At 39.6% G+C, this 18,068-nt stretch overlaps 2 protein-coding genes across 3 annotated transcripts in view; one reads left to right on the forward strand and one right to left on the reverse strand.

The window, feature by feature from the left end:
• Positions 1-18,068, forward strand: part of STOX2 (storkhead box 2) — a 108,265-nt gene that overhangs the window by 48,685 nt on the left and 41,512 nt on the right. The gene's annotated exons all lie outside the window — the stretch shown is intronic.
• KANTR (KANTR integral membrane protein) overlaps positions 13,276-18,068 on the reverse strand; it is an 11,380-nt gene continuing 6,587 nt past the window's right edge. Inside the window, exon 2 of the mRNA XM_081812861.1 lies at positions 13,276-13,490. Coding sequence (XP_081668987.1) covers positions 13,276-13,490 — 215 coding nt within the window. The remainder of the gene's footprint in view (positions 13,491-18,068) is intronic.

The following is an 18,068-nucleotide window of genomic DNA, read 5'->3' on the forward strand; positions in this document are numbered from 1 at the left end:
CGCCCCGAGCAATGCAAGGAAAACCCACCTGTTGATAAGATAGGCACTTTTTCCTCTGCGAAAAATTTGATGTTTTGTTACCTTCATTTCTCCGGGGAGAAGTTAATTGTGTAGTTGCAAATCTCAGGCCTGCCTGGCGAATTTAAACAGTTTTCAGGTTCATTAATGATTCAGAGTTTTCATAAGATTGGAGATTCTGCAATACAGTCCGGCAGTTATTGGCAGGATTTGTTACCTTTGTTACCTCGCAGGCTATGAAAGATCCTTACTTGAATATTGTGCAACTGTGTGCTAACCTGTTTCTCTTCATCAAGTAGTAAAATTCTAATCTCTTTTCCTTAGGTGATTGAGTATGTCTCTGTGGATCGGATTATGATATTGCAAAATCTTCATTATTAAGTCAAAAACAACATGTTAAAGATGAAGTAAAATGAAAAGTAACTTTCTGCTTAAATTCCTGTTTCATAAGCTGTTTAGTAGTTCGCAAGCCCTCTGGAAGAGGGAAATTGCAGGTCTCGACTAGCATGAGTCATTATGTCCTGTGACAGGTTCCACGATAAATGACTTCTGACTGACGTGAAGCCCGATGCGTAGAGATTGGGGGCAGGTACAGTATGGCGGTTCCTCGCTCTCATCTCTCGTGGTATCACATGAAGCTCGTAGCTTCGCAAAGGGCCTTGCTAAAATCTAAGTGTGATCGATGATATCGATGGTTTGTAAAGTTGCTAAAAGATGACGCTTGGGGAAGCCCAAAGGTGTGTGTGGGGGGAAATATGCTTTTAGATAGTCTGAGGGATTCAAGGGATTAAAAGATACTTCTCTTTAAAAATTCATGATTTACAAATGAAAGCCCAGCTGATTTATAAAATGGGGTTTATTGAGTAGTAGACGCAAAAGTTGTTGCAGGAAAAGCAAAACTTTAAAAGAAGAAGAATAAAATGAGGGGCTCTGGGAAGTAGAATAATCAAAAGTATGAAGGCTTTGCAATGAGACAAAATCCAAATTGTTCTGCATTCCTTCCGGGAAACTCTCTTGAGTTATCGTTCTCCCATGTTTACTGGTCACAAAAGTCAGTGCCACCGCGGGGCGGGGGTGATGGGGACTGATGCACACACCTGGATCTTTATTCTAAGGAAAGTTCCTTCACATGGAAGCATGAGGAGGAGGGGGGAGCTCTTATCCCCCGTTGAGAACAAGATGGTCTCTATTCTCATGGGCTTTATTATGACATCAAAAAGTTTCATTTGTGTTGACACCTAACTTCAGTAATAAAGTGCCATTAAAATAGTTCTTGTAAGTGGCACAACTCACTATAAGAGTCGAATGTTGGCTTCTTCCATTTTAAGGTGTTACGTTATTTCTAATATGATAAAAATAAAACCTTAGAAATGCACAGTGTGCTAATTCAGAATGTAATAATTGAAATAGGGGCTGGCATGAAATGTACTTGTCTTCCCTTCATGAAGAAAGGGTTTTCTTTTTTCTTTTTTTAAATTATTTATTTATTTATTTGAGAGAGTGCGAGAGAGCAAGCGAGGTGAAGAGTAGAGGGAGAAGCAGGCTCTCCGCTGAGCAGGGAGCCCGACGCGGGACTCGATCCCAGGACTACGGGATCGTGACCTGAGCCGAAGGCAGCCGCTTAACCAACTGAGCCACCCAGGCACCCTAAGAAAGGGTTTTCTAGTTGAGTTAGTAGCACTGAAAAATACAGAAGGGGGAATGTCTGTTTTACAGAATAAACTTGTAAGTCCCTTCAGTTCTTCATATGAATTACTCTTTAGTACTCGAACGTCATGTTTACAAAGGACCCCTTTTCAGATCGCTATGCTGTAGAATCTCCCATTATGGTGTAATTTATACATTTGTGTGGTTTTAATAGGTCAGATCCTTTTGTATTTGGAACTGTTCTGTTTAGATTGAATATACGGTGAAGTTGTGTGTTGTATCAATAATGTCCTGATTCTGGGATAGCAAACGCTGCCTTTATCAATGATCCCATGCTTATCTTGGTGGCCCTGAGTTGATAGCTTACTTCTAGGTGGCCAGTATCATGGCTTTGTTTTCCTTTTGTCCTCATAGTACCTAGCCCAATCCTAAGTATAGAATAGACACTGATCCATCTATCTTATCTAGTTAAAAAATTGGTGGGTTTTTCTATGGAAAAGTTACCCCTGACCTTAGACCCAGGGAGTGGAAGGGGTCTGTGAAATCTGAGCGACGTTGCCCGTTCAGTTTTCTTATCATCAACTCGTGTTTCCCATCTTTACCCAGTTTCTCTGTCAATCAGCAGGGAAGTTTTATATTCTTGAAATTTGAAATTTTAACAAAAAAGGACATATTGTGGTTGAATTGCAGTCGAAGCAATCATACCATGTATGTGAATCTTTTAGTCACTCCTTACCCCTGTGAGCTTCAGCCTTTTCTTGGGGAGGTGGGATGGTGGCAAGTGCATGGATTTGGATACTGCGCAGAGTGACATTTGAAGTCTTGGATGTACCACTTATTGCCGTGAGACACAGAACAAATTACTTAGTATTATCCCCTTAAGTGAGGGTTATTCCTTTATTACAGGGTTGTATTAATTTAGGTAACTTATGTAAAGTGCCTGGCATATAGTATGTGCCATGTAGTAGATGCCCAATAAAAGTGCCTCTATCTCCTGTTTGCATTTAATTGCTACAGTGATCAAATTATTTTAACCTTCATGGGATCTCTTTCCTGCTGGGATAGGAGAAGAATGATTTGTTTTTCAACTCATAAGTTATTCTCGAGGGGGCGCCTGGGTGGCTCAGTCGTTAAGCGTCTGCCTTCGGCTCGGGTCATGATCCCAGGGTCCTGGGATCGAGTCCCGCATCCGGCTCCCTGCTCGGCTGAAAGCCTGCTTCTCCCTCTCCCGCTCCCCCTGCTTGTGTTCCTGCTCTCGCTATCTCTCTCTCTGTCAAATAAATAAATAAAATCTTTAAAAAAAAAAAAGTTATTCTAGAGGAATGTCTTTCTGAAATGATAAGAACATTTTATCACTTGTATTTACATAACACTAGCTTCGTTTTATTTGCTTGAAAATACGGATATAATTGGTATCAACATATTTAGAGCATTTGATGGTGATTATATCCCTATTTTCAAGCTGATGAAACCGAGGTTGTTACATAAATACAGGAGCCTCAGACAGGAAGCATATTCTGGTAGTCCGGCTTAGGGTGGGCACGAGAAACAGCAGGAGGCTTTCCTGGTGGTCCAGAGAGGCCGAGACAGGCCAACAGCAAAGCAGAAGAAAGGAACCAGATTTAGAGACATCCGGGCAGGGAGTAGACTGGCTTTATTGACTCTGGATTATGGGGAATGGATTATGGATTATGGCTGGTGAGGAAAAGACAGGACTCTGACGTTCTCGGGTCATGTGTCTGCACCCATGATGGTGGTGTAATCCAAACTAGGGGATTAAAGAGATTGCAGAATTTATGGGAAGGATAAATTCCGTTTTGGACATGTTGAGTTTAAGGCACTGGAGATGTGTAGATGGAGTCGTAAGGAGAAAAGTGGGAGGTGGGGCTGGAAGTCAGGGGAAGGTTCTAAGACCTGGGAGGGAGCTTTGGCCCCTGAGCTGTGTATACCTGAGGGTTATACCCGGGATAGTGGATGGGGGGGTGGGTACCTCTGCTGGAGAGAGAGCAGGGGGAAGAGAAGAGGGTGAAGGTTGGAGTCTTTGCAAGCACTCTTTTCTAGAAGCAGCCAGGGGAAACTCAGACCCTAGTTGTGAATTTAGAATCCAGATTGCCTTTCAATGATTCACACATGACTTGTTTCCCCAAAGAAATTGATAAGTCACCTGTTTGGAAGTGGAAAACCAAAGCTGGAAAGAGCCACAGCCGTGTAATTCGGCCCTTCTGCATTTGACTGACAGACTGATGGGTGTCCCAGCTCAGTGGGAGACCTTTCCTTTTCATCACACCGCAGCCTTCCCATGATGCACTTTCCCCAGAAGCTCTGCTCAGTGGTCATTGTGTACTCAGGCCAAACCACACAACGTACTCCGACTTGCATGACACAAACTTGCTACAGATGGCTGTGGAAAATGGAAGAAGACCCTGAACACTAAACCAGAAATGTTGAATTAAAAATAGCTTTTAACTCTCTTCACCATGAGTGCATAAACAAGCTTATAATTAGAGGGAATGACCTAGGACGCATGTGGAAATTGTGACTTGATCTTCTAATCTGTACTTTCGAGAGCTGTTAAAACAAGCAAATCATTCTTTACTTTGTCAAGTTTTGCTTCAAACCTTTTTTCTTTCCCTGGATATAACTACATCAGTCTCATAGCTATTATGATGATCTGTCATTTAAGCTGTTTATTAACTGGGACCCCAAGCAAGTGACCAAATTCTCCTGGACTTCATCCAGCAAATGGAGATAATACTACTATTTCATAATGCTCTGATGACAAATGAATGGAATGGCATATGTAAAGCCCCCTTGGTAATGCCTGGTACATATGGGAACTCAATAAATGTGGATATTGTTATCAATAGGAGGAGGGAAGGCAGAAATATTCAGAGGTGCCGGGTAGGCATTTCCAAGGAGAGGACAGTGGTTAAAGGTGAGGGGGCTGTGTACACACAAGTGAAAATGCTGGTGGTGGGTGGCATTATCAGAAGGGTAAATGGTGCAAGGGGAAGAAAGGGGAAATTTGAGTGTATCTGGTGTCTTTAAGAGTGAATGAGGATGGTTGGGAAGACACTGGAACATGTCCTAGCCACCTGAGTGTGTTGTCCAGACCTGACAGTTGGATGTTTGGGACCCAAGGCATACCTAACCGAATTTGTTGATATCCCTATGCTCTAATTGTTTTGTTCGCTCTGTTTTCATTTCCTGAAATTGGACATAGTAGGATTGTAGGATATGGTGAAAATGGTGATACTAAGAAGGAAAGTCGTTACATTGTATTGAATTAGAAAGATCATCAACTTTGGATTACAAGCTAGGTAGTGCCAAAAAACTACAGAACATTAAAATTTATAAACCAGGGACTAATCTTGGAGACAGAAATATGAAAGTCCCGTTTTTTTAAAAGCAGGAGAAAACAAAATGAAGAAGAAAAACATTGCGGCAGTCCACTTAAAAAAATTCATTAGCACACACTGATTAAATGGCTAAAAACAATACCTTTCTTTAATCCAAAAAATATCAGGGTCAGTAACACTTTGCTTTCCAAACTCTGGGCATCACCTGTGGGTGGGGATGGTTTCGAGATGCGTGAGAATAATAGATACCTCTGCTTTTCTACCTCCCACCCATCTGAAATCTAATCCAAGGGGTGAAGTTTGAGCTTCACAGACCAAAAGCATTTCAATTAAGTCTGTGTGGACCAACATCACATTACCCCCTTTCAGTTCTAGCAAGTAAGTTTTTTAAAAAAAGCACCAACCATGGTCAGCATAAAAGATGTTTTTGTTTTTGTTTTTTAATCAAGTAGACTTATCTTGATGAAAAATTTTCCATGTTGTCCAATTTTTCCTTCTTTTCATTGGGGACTTTGCATTGTTCACACAAACACAGATGTGGGGCCAGAATTTGGAAAGTTCTGGGTCCAACTGTCATCTTCGGGCTCCCAGGTGACCAGTAGCCAGGACAGCTTGGGAGACAGAAATCCTGCCATTTCCGCGGCTACAAACCAAGTGCTGAAAAGACAAACACTTTTTCTAGACCACTTTGTGTCCCCAAGCCAATTTACCAAAAGGAGCTTTGTTGCCAGGGGACTTTTTTTTTTTTTCTTTCTTGAGACTAGGTTGGGCCGGGGCGGGGCAGCGAGGATAGAAGGGATAAAGGGTAACTTGAATAACACAAGAAGGCAAAAACTTAAATACATACAATGACTAAGTAGTATGACTTTAAGATAGATATGTTAGATTCTAGCATAAAGGAATACTATATAGTATCGCGATGGGAATAATGTCATTCTTCATCAGTCATTTGGTCTTAAAACCGGCATTTTATAGGGTGTGGAACTTGAAAAAGGACAGTTTTGCTATTCCTATGAGCCTCAACTCCATTATTTCAAGATTTGAATGTGGCAGACAGGCTGATTTTTTAAAGTTAACGGAAAAATTTTACTCATCTGAACAGATCATTACAGCCTCTTTCATCAATGTGTATGTGCTACTTACAGAAAAAAAAAAAAAACCCAAAAAGACAATAAAATTGAAAAACTTGAATTGACAGTGATTTATCAGCAAGGAAAAGGCTAAAAGTTGAAATGTGGAAGCAAAACTGTACTATGATTCTTTTATTATAAAGCAATTTACAGATAACTTGTGTTGATAAATTTCATGAGTTTAGAATTTATAGGAACAGCTTAATATTCAGACACATTTACTTTGTAAATTAGTTTGATTCGTACTTATTCCTAGTGTATTAACTCTGGTTTTATAATGTGCAGGGTTTACAGTTTGTAGATGTTAAACTTGCTTACCTGCTGTTGTGGAAACTATTGATTTGGGTCTGGGCATCTAAGCAAACCTGAGTGTGGGGGAGCTGGTCGGCCACCTCTCTGGACAGACTGTGTGGTACTGCTCTTTGCCCGACGGGAGAAAATACTTCTAGCACCTTGTCAGTTCTCTTGTTCTCTGTGGCCTGGTGTGTGTGTGTGGGGAGGGTAGGAGGGGAGGTTCAGCTGAATCCTGAATTTGAGTTAGAAATCAGATTTTACTTACTTTATAATTTGTCATTGTTTCCATAAGCATTGGTACTGAGTGTAGTATTTCCGACCTCTCCGGTGGCCTTTGCTGTGTGAATACGTCTCGGAGATGTCCACACTGGTAACTCAGTTTAAATGAGTCCCTAGCCACGGGACGGACACGAAAGCTCTGTTTTCTCAGTTGGGTGGGGGAGCTCCGCAGGGCACCACGCTGTGCAGAACAGACCAAGCACAGCCTGTCACTCTCTGAGGAAGAGGCCCCTGGGCCTCATTCCCTGACCCGGGTCACATCACTGTCCCCCCCTCCCCAGACCCTTGCTTAAATGTACCCTTCACATGTCATGGGGGGGAGTCATGCAGAAGGAAGGGCAGTCACCTCGTAGCTGAAGGAACATGGGTAGCTTCCCACTAACAGCAAGGGTGCCTTCTGAAGCAGTTTGAGCTGAGTGACCTTCTTCTCTCCCTCCCTCTCTCCCCACCACAGCGCTACTGCCAGTAGCCAGAATTAAAATCCTCATTTGGGCTGAGCAGGAAAGTGTATCCATTATACATAAAGCTTTTCTAACAAGTCTGCTCGTGCTACAGATAGGACTTGCAGCTTTTACTCCATGGTAGCGTAGAATTATAAATATGCCTTGCCCACTCTTCATGCTGCCCACTAGAGATTTCTGTTCAACAGGCACTTTCTGTCCTGTGATGACTAAACTGCCCCAGCTCTGTCACACAGAATGATACCTGTGGTGTGAACATTATCTTCTTAGAGCCCTTTTTAAGGTGCCACTAGATAGAGCCCACCCCCAGTCAGAAGGCCATTGGAATTTGGGAGTAAAGTTACTTATGGGTGGGACTATGTTGTTGGGGTGTAATGTTTGAGAATTTTGTTTTTGTTAGAATGTTTTGAGTCTGTAGAGAGGCTAGTCATGCTCATGTACTGAACAAATTGAGTGGCACGCCTCTGGGGACCACAAATGCCAACAGTTTGAAGTAAAAGTAGGGGAACTGAACATATCTGAGTAAAAGTCTCCGGCCACACTTGTTTCTCCTCTCAGTGGTAACGGCCTCAGCCATGGCGAAGGAGGGAGTCTTTGAAGCACCTATTACCATGCTGTGTGTAGTGTGGATAAAAGAGAGAGGGTCAAAGAGGGAAGCAAGGAACGCAATAATGACATTTGATGCTAATGATCTGGTTTGTGGGGAGTGTGGGTGCCTCACTGCTCCTGATCTATCTAACACTGATGACAAAGTTCATTAGTCCTTGTGCCGGAGGCTGGACGTGGAGAATGAGAGAATGGCACTCATGTCAATCATATTAGCTTCTCTGTGGTGACTCTAAAGAAAATATTGTGCTACAGAGGCTAGGGCCACAAAAAAGGAAGTAAATCTTAGTTAACTGTGTCTATCTACCATTATCACTGAGGTAGGAACGGGGGAGGTGTTTGGGATGTGAGAAATGGATGAGCTGCACTGAAATCTTTTTGCAGCTAAAATTAAACAGTTTAAAAAACCATCTCAATTAAATGCATCCTGAAATAAAAGTAAGTTTTTATAATAGGAAAACAAAGACCAAAGTTAACATATTGGCTTTTGTTGTCAACAGTGCTTATTTATGATTATGTTTATTTAAACAATAAGAAGTAATTACAATAAAAAGAAGATACCACTTCTGAGTAAGATGGATAAGCATACCCCCCACCCTGTCTTTCCCACTGAATGGACCTGAGAATTTTGCACAGAAGACATCAAGCTGCCATATGAGGACTCTGAAAAGAAATGGTAGTAGCTGGCAAGTTGGGGAAGGAGACCAGAATTTGAAGTACCACGAAAGTGGTTGTGAGTTTCCTCTTTTTACCCCCTCTGGTATCACATGGCATAGACTCAAAGGTGGCCCAAAACCCAGTAGGGCACAGTGGTGTGGACAAAAAGATCTTGAAAAGAAGTCCTCACTTTCTGGCCTGAAAAGCAGAAAAGTAGACTCCTACACTCAGATGAGTGAGGAATCACTGTTTTCTTTCTTCTGTTTTTCTGTCTCTCCTATTCAACTTATAGTCATCCTGCAGAGAGATAGCAGCAGTAGGGGCTGGGCAGTCAATCTTTAAAGATAGGGGAGTCCCAAGAGTGTGGGGTGAATTCCTGTTACTTTTTCTCCCTCTCTCTGTCCTCCTACAACTTGGCACCAGACTGACTGACACAGTAGCTAGAAGTACATGGTTGAGCAAGGAAACCAAAGCCCCAGCCTTCTGGCAGAAGGACCCCAGGGAACTGGAAAGTGTTGAGGAGATCACCAAGAGGAGGAAGCTCAAGAGAGCTGTCACATAAAATGTTGTATGAACTCCTGAGTTCACTTCTAAGCTGCGCATGTGTGGATCTGGACCCAAAGCAGCATTCTAAAGACTTTGAGATCTGACATATGAACTAGACCATGACAAAATTCTCAGATTGACCACTGAATGGTATGCACAGGGGACAGATCCAAATAACATTGCAAAAGCTTTGAGTACACTGACATTCAAATCACACCTGACAGAGGTGCTTTGGAAATTGCAGCCTGAACTTACCACATTGATCACTTCCCTTAAAAACAAACAAACAAAAAACTTTTTCCTTAGGATTTAAAGAGTCAGAGTCTCACAACATAATAATCAACATTACTCAAAATTACTCAGTATAGGAAGAACCAGGATAATCTCCATTTGTATGGTAAAGGAGAGTCAGCAGTTGCTAGTGCTGAAGTGTCACATGTTGCAATTATTAGACAAAGACTTAAAATCAACTATTATAATTATGGCTCAAGAATTGTGGATAAACTCTCTTGAAAAAGAATAGGAAGGTAGAGTGGAAAGGGATAGAGGATATAATGTAGAATCAAATGTTTAGAATTGAAATCTAGAATAACCAAAATTAAAAATTTATGCATGGGCTCGATACAGAATAGAGCTAATCGAAGTCTGGACTTGAAGATCAATCAGTGGAAGTTACTCAGTTTCAACAATCAAGAATAAAAGATTGAAAGAAAAAATAAACAGAGTCTCAGGGGATGTGGGACAATACCAAAATGTCTAACATTTTTGTCATCAAATGTCTGGTGTGATCTGAAAAAATACTTGAAGAAATAATGCCTGAAAACTTTCTAAATTTGGCAAAAGACATAAACGTTCAGATTCAAGAAGCCCAGCAAATTCTAAACAGGATAAACTCAAAGAAATCCATTCCCAGATACATCATAAATTGCTGAAGATTAAACAGGAAAAACTCTTGACAGCAGCTAGAGAAATATGATACATAATAAAACAAGTAGAAGGACTGCAGACTTTTCACTAGAAACCATGAAGGCCAGAATGAAGTGGAACAATATTTTTTTAAAGACTTATTTATTTAATTTTTAGAGAGAGAGAGGGAGAGTGTGAGTGTGAGTGGGGGGAGGGGCAGAGGGAGAGGAGTGAGAGAATCTCTAGCAGACTCCCCCCTGAGCACAGAGCCTGGCGCAGGTCTCAATCTCATGACCCATGAGATCATGACCTGAGCTGAAATCAAGAGTCAGACACTTAACCTACTGAGCCACCCAGGCACTCCATGGAACAATATTTTTAAAACATTCAGTGAATATATCCTTCAGATATGAAGGTGAAATAATGACATTTTCAGATAAAGCAACAACAAAAAATTCACTGCCAGAGACCTGCTCTAAAAGAAATGCTGATGGACAGGAAATGCCAGAGGAAAATTGGAACATCAGGAATGAAAGAAAAGCAACAATCTGGTTAAATATAATTAACTATTTTTCTCTTAAGTTCCATAAAATATGTGTGATGATGGAAAACAAATATAAACAAATATAACAAATATAACATATAAAAGAGATGATGAACCTTTTAGTGTGTATAGATGTAATAAATATAATAACTGTAACATAAAAAGAGGAGAGTAGAGGGACCAATGTGGTCGTAAGGTTTTTCACTTGAAGTGAAGTAAAATATTAATTCTAAGCAGACTGTGAAAAGTTAAAGAGTATATACTGAGATATTTAGAGAAACAAAAAAACTATACAAAGAAATTAATAAAAACTCAGGTAAATAAAATAGAATAGTAAAAAATACTCAAATATTCCAAATGAAAATAAGAGGAAAACAGGAACAAAATGAGGATAGAAACATAAAAAGTGGTAGATCTAAATCCCAACATATAAACAACTATGGTATAACATACCAAATAAGTACCAGAGATTGTCAGAATGAATTTTTTAAAAATGACCAAGGGATATGTTGTCTACAAGTAATACAGTTTAAATATAATGATGTGACTAGGTTAAAAGTAAAAGGTAAAATGACATACCATGTAAACATTAATCAAAAGAAAGCTGGAGTGGCCATATCAATGTCAAAAAAGTAGACTTCTGAGCAAGGAAAATTATTGGGGATAAAAAGGATCACTGCACAAAAATGAATGGGTAAGTTCACAAAGATGACATAAAAAGTGTAGGTACCTCTTCTACCATACATAAAAATCAACTCAAAATGGAATTAAGACTTAAATGTAAGACCCCAAACTCCAGGACTTTTAGAAGAAAACAGGCAGCTTCATGACATTAGTCTTGGCAATTACATTAATGATTTCCATTGAATGATTTCAGTGACTTCAATGATTGTCATTAGATATGACACCAAAACCACAGACAACGAAAGCAAAATTAGGTAAGTTGGATTAAATCAAACTAAAAGGCTTCTGCACAGCAACAAAATCAACAGAGTAAAAGAGCAACCTATGGAATGGGAGAAAATATTTATAAACCATATATTCAAGAAGAGGTTAATTTCTATAGTATGTAAGGAACTCCTATAACTCAGTAACAAAAACAAAAAACTAACAACCTGATTTAAAAATGGGCTAAAGACTTGAATAGACCTTTCTCCAAAGGAGATATACAAGTAGCCAACTGGTATTTGAAAAGATGCCAACATCACTAACCATCAGGGAAATGCAGATCAAAACTACAGTGGGATATCACCTCATACCTGTTAGGGTAGCTATTATAAAAAAAAAACAAAAAAACAAGTGCTGGTGAGGTTGTGGAGAAATTGGAACTCTTGTACACTGTTGGTGGGAATGCAAAATCGTGGGACCGCTATAGGAAACAGTGTAAAATTTCCTCAAAAAAATTAAAAATAGAATTTCCATATGATCCAGAAATCCCACTTCTTATTTACTCAAAAAAATTAAAAGCAGGATCTTGAAGAGGGATTAGCACTGCCATGTTCCTTGTAATACTGTTCACGAAAGGCAAGATGTGGAGCAACCTAAATGTCCATCAACAGATGAATGGATAAGCAAAATGTCATACATACATACAATGGAGTATCATTCAGCCTTGAAAAAGAAAGATAGTCTACAATATGCAACAACATGGAGGAACCTTGAGGATACTATGCTAAGTGAAATAAGCCAGTCATAGAAGGATGAATACTGCAGGATTCTACTTAATATATATAAAATAGGCAAACTCATAGAGGCAAAGAATAGAGAGGTGTTTGCCAGGGGCTTGGGGGAGAGGGGGGAAATGGGAAGTTGCTAATCAGTGACATTTATGACATTTTAGTTTTGTAAGATGAATAAGTTCTAGCAATCTGATGGACAACGTTGTGCCTCTGGATAACAGTATTGTATTGTACACTTAAAAATCTGTTAAGATAGATCTCATGGTAAGTATTCTTACCAAAAAATTTATTTTTTAAAAAGAATATATTAAAAGTATATGTACCTGGGGCGCCTGGGTGGCTCAGCTGGTTGGGCGGCTGCCTTCGGCTCAGGTCATGATCCCGGGGTCCTGGGATCGAGCCCTGCATCAGGCTCCCTGCTCGGCGGGGAGCCTGCTTCTCCCTCTCCCTCTGCCTGTCTCTCTGCCTACTTGTTCTCGCTCTCTCTCTGTCAGATAAATAAATAAATAAATAAATAAATAATCTAAAAAAAAAAAAAGTATATGTACCTAATCACAGAACTTTTTAAAGTACATGAGACAAGATAGGACTGAAAAGAGAAATAGATGCTTATAGTTGGGGACTTCAACATGAGTCCTGCAGTAATTGATAGAATAAGTAGGTAGAAAACCAGTAAGAATATAGAAAAACTGAATAATACCATTAAAATCAACTAGATCCAAGTGACATTTTTAAAACATTCCTCCTCAAATAGCAGAATATACATTCCTTTCAAATCCTCAGAGATCATTCACAAAGATAGATGATATCCTGAAACAAACCTAAAAGCAGTTAAAAGAATTGAAATAATTCAAAGTGTGCTGTTTTACCATAATGGAATTTAGCTAGAAATCAACAACAGAAAGGTAGCTGATAAATCCCCAGATACTAGGAAATTAAACAACTGCTTCTAAGTAATCCATGGATCAAAGAGAAAGTCTCAGGAAAAGTAGAAAGTATTTTGAGGTGAACAAAAATGAAAATACAAAATATCACAACTCATAGGAAGCAGATGAAGCAGGGCTTAGAGCGAAATATATAGATTAAGTGCTTATGTTAGAAAAGAAGAAAAGTTCTGTAATGAACAATCTAAGCTTTTGCCTAAGGGAACTAGAAAAAGAAGAGCAAAATAAATCCAAAGCAAGGAGAAGGAAAGAACAATAAAGAGTAGATGTCAAGGAATTTCAAAACAAGATTAATGGAGAAAGCCAATGATGTCAAAAGCTGGTTCCTCAAAAATAACAATAAAATTGATAAACCTCTAGCCAAATTACCAGGAAATAAGATACAAATTATCAATATTAGGAGTGAAGGAGGGCATATCCCTACAGATCTCACAGACATTAAAGTAAGTGAACACCACAAACAGGTCTGTGCGCATAAATTCAACAATTTAGATGAAATGGACCAAATCCTAGAAAGAACATCCTCTCAGAACTCACTCAAGAAGTAGATTACCTGAATAGTTCTCTACCCTTTAAATGCATTTAACTTATAGTTAACATTTTTCCCTCAAAAAACCCAAAATCCAAAACTCTGGGTCCAGATAGTTTTCTACCAAATGTTTATGGAAGAAATACCACCAATTTGACATGAAAAGAGAAGAGGAGGCAACACTACCCAACTCACTTTATGAAACCAGCATTATCCATTATGCCACAACCAGACACAGATAGTACAATAAAACTACAGATCAATGCACCTCATAAACATAGATGCAGAAATCCTCCAAAAAATATTAGCAAATTGAATCCAGCAAAATACAGAAAGAATAATAAACCGTGACCAAGTGGAGGTTAGCTCTGGAATGCAGGGCTAATTCAGCATTTGAAAATCAATCACTATAGTCCACCATATTAAAAAACTAAAGGAGAAAAAAAATCACATGATAATATCAATTAATTCAGAAAAAACAGTTGACAAAATTCAACACACACTGATGATAAAAGCTCTTCATCTGGGAATAGAAGGCAACTTCCTTAACCTGATAAAAACATCTACAAAACTCTGCTGCTGACATCATATTTAATAGCGAAAGACTGAATGCTTTCCCCTTCACCCTGGGAACAAGATGAGGATATCCACTCTCGCCATTCTTCTTCAGCATCATGCTAGAATTCCTAAAAAATATTCTTCTGGAAAAAGAAACTAAAAGGCTTACAAGTTGCAATAAAACTGTTCCTATTTGCAGACAACATGATTGACCGTGTAGAAAAATCTCAAGAAATCTATGAAAAACTCCTAAAAATACACTGCTCATTGGATTGCATAGCCAATCTGGAAAGTAGTTTAGTAGTTTCCCATAAAGGTAAATACTCTCTTACCATAGACCCAGCAATCCCATTCCTCCTACATACAACAACGTGGACATACCACTTGTTTCCAGGGGTTAGGAGTGTAGAAGGAGCAGGATGGAGTTCTGGAGGGGGAGGGGATGATGGAATTGTTCTATGTCTGACTCATCCTGATGGTGGTGATAACTTCCACAAATCTACATATGTGTTAAAACCCATAGATGTTGAACATTAAGAAAGTCCTTGATTTTGGTATGTTAATTTAAAAAATTACATCTAAAAATTATAGGTTTTCATGGTAAAAGTGAATGGTACCTGATATTCTTGTGATTGCTTATTGATTAACTAGATCATTATTGTCCAATAGAACTTGCTGAGATGATGGAAATGTTCTATAGATGCTGTGCCCACTATGATGAACACTAGCCCAATGTTAGCTAACGAGCACTTGAAATAGAGGAACTAAAATTTAAACTTATTTAATTCAAATTAAATTAAAAAAAAAAAACAAACATGGCTAGTAGCTACCATGTTGGAAAGAGCAAATACAGATGATTGTATAATCACTGAGATCCCAGACAGCAAAGAAATTCTAATTATTTTTATCCATTCATTAGGATAAAAGAGGATATGACTGGCTTATATTTTTTGACTCCAGAATTTGATGATTTTTTCCCCTAGTTTGGTAAACACTTTATTTGTGAATACAGATGTACCCTTTGACTTCCTTAAGATGACATGTGGAGATGATACTGAGGATTGGACTGACGTCAGCCAAAGAACTTAGTGGATAAGTAGAAGTCTGTGGTAATGACCACATAGAGGACACCCAAGCCCACATAATGTTCTTGTTTTTCCGTCAATGACTCTTTGCCTGCTTTAGGTGCTGAAACCACTGTTGTCAACCACTGTTTTGAATACCGGAAATACAGTCCAAAACCTGTTCTCACCCGAGTCAGTTGGAATAGTGTAGACGTTAGAGTCAGCCCAGGGTTTATGGAAGTGTCAGAAGAACAGCATGCTGGAGGGACCCCAATTCCCCTGAAGCTTGTGTTTGGATTAGTGCCCCCCCCCCCCACTTCCAACAGCATTCTGTTGGAACCTGTAAGAAGTAGGAACCCAACCCAGGCATGCCGAGTTCAGCTTTGTGATCGAAATGTTTGGCCCGTATTTCTTTACACTCCGTCTGGACTTCGTTTGCTGTAATTTTCCCCCTTCTTATTCATAGTTTTCTTGGGAAGGTTGTGTGATACCTTCTTTTCATGTGTGTTTACTTTTCATTCTTTAGTTAATTGGAAGCACCTTGAGGTCGGAGGTTAGTTCTATAGGTATGTCTCCTTTTGAAAAATATGGCAGGTTTTGCAACGTTCTTTTTTCTCTTTTTCTTTCTTTCTTTTTTTTTTTTTTTCTGATTCCATCTTACAGAGGAGGAATGCAGCCCCCGGAGAGAATAACTTGGCCATAATTAAATAAGCCAGTGATAAAGTAATTCAGTTTCTCAGCTCTTTGACCCTCTAACTAATTCCAGCTAAAAGAGCTCTAGGACTCTATAATGGTATGTCTTTAAAACTGCAGAAATACAGATAATAACTTTGAAAATGAATTGGGAAATACCACTTTCTGGTGTATTTTCAGATGTACTTGTTGCTTCTCAAATTGGGGGCATATTTGCCTCCAGGGACTGGGGCCTACACTGCAGGTTTATACAACCTCAAGACAAATGTGGACAGGCTTCCTCGAGCTGGTGTGTAGATTTTGGAAAGTAATGTTGAATGATGTTCAGTGGAAACATTTTTTTTAAAACTTTTACTATTAAGACAAAAAGTGATATAATACAGAGTATAATATATAGCTTGCCTGAATGAAGAACAGAATCTTTCCCCCTGGCAGACTGTGGGCTTTCTTTGGGCACACCGTCCCTGTCCTCTGCAGTTGAAAATACTGAGTACCACTGTCTGAGATGTACCTAGGTGAGTTTTCACCCAGTGGGCTGGAAACGAATAGTCCACAAATCCGGATGCTTTCGTAATAAAATTATAATGGAATTATATGATGTTAAATTAAATTATACCCCATGTCTTCCCGTAGTTTTCTTAACGTTGAATATCAAAACATCAAATTTAAAATCTGTCTTTTACCTGAAAAGTCCCTGGCTCTCAGTTTTTCTGACTTCACTTTTATCTTTTCCTTCCTTGTCTTCTTTGGATGTTGATTAGAAGAACCGAGGGCAGAAAAATAATTTATACCACAGTGAAGAATGGAAAATTGGGCATCTGCCTGCTTTATTTATAATATCTTACCCAAAATGCATCCAGAAAAGCCTTGGAATTTAATATTCTATTAATAAATTTTACAAGGTGTTGCAGAATAATGGAGGGGGGCTGCACTGAGAATCAGGACCTCTGGGGGCTAGCTCTGGCTTTGGTACTGACTCTCTGTAACCTTGGGTGAGTCATCGCCTACATTTGGACCCTAAGATTATCTTCAGTCAAAGGATAATACACCAGATGACTTTCAATGCCTTGTCCAGCTCTAAAATGTCATTATTCTGTCTTCCTAATCCCATGAGAATTGATCTGATCCAAAGACTTTTTTTTTAAGATCTTATTTATTTGAGAGAGAGAGAGAGTGCACGAGCACACGAGCAGGGGGAGGGGTAGAGGGAGAGGGAGCAGCAGACTCCCCACGGAGCAGGGAGCCTGATGCGGGGCTCAATCCCAGGACCCTGGATGCTGGGCTGGATCCCAGAACCCTGGGATCGTGGCCTGAGCCGGAGGCAGCCACCTACCCAACTGAGCCACCCAGGCACTCCAAATCCCGACTTTGGAGAATTTTAGTAAGTCACGTAGAATAACCTTATTCTTCACCTTGTGGTCCTGTTGGTGCTCCCCACTGCCTGCAGGGATACCACAAGTGTATTTGTTCTTTAAATACTTGGTTTGCTTGCCTGTACCGCGCGGCATTGAATCCAACCGTAATTGCAATTGCTTCTGCCACCGTAACAATAATGCACTCACCTCGGTAAACCCTGGCCTGTAGAGCCCTTGAAGACTTTCGAACTTTCTGTTTCTGAAATCACTTTCATTAAATTTTAAATCTGTGCTTTTTTTTTTTTTTTAATCAAGGTTTGTGCAACTGGGAAAGTCTGGTCTTTTATTGGTGCCCAGGGATTTCTCTTTAGCGGATTTCTCGTCTTCCCTTTATTTCTCAATTTGAACTAATATTCTACCCTGGGCACTACTCCAGATGTATGACTATCACCCGAACCCAGACAGGCTTTTGGATAGATTCTTGGCGAGTCGTGGTAGGTGTACATGATGCTTCTAGAAATGCATTGAGGATAGTACCCTAATATCTCATGCCGGACATTTTGGACAGTCCCTTTGGGAAACAGAAAAGTATCTCACATAGGTATATATATACAATGGAATATTATGCAGCCATCAAAAGGAATGAGATCTTGCCATTTGCAACGACGTGGATGGAACTGGAGGGTATTATGTTGAGTGAAATAAGTCAAACAGAGAAAGACATGTATCATATGATCTCACTGATATGAGGAATTCTTAATCACAGGAAACAAACTGAGTGTTGTTGGAGTGGGGGGTG

This window comes from Leptonychotes weddellii, chromosome 2 (genome assembly GCF_054177405.1).
Source record: "Leptonychotes weddellii isolate Sample4059 chromosome 2, ASM5417740v2, whole genome shotgun sequence".
Taxonomy (NCBI): Eukaryota; Metazoa; Chordata; class Mammalia; order Carnivora; family Phocidae; genus Leptonychotes; species Leptonychotes weddellii.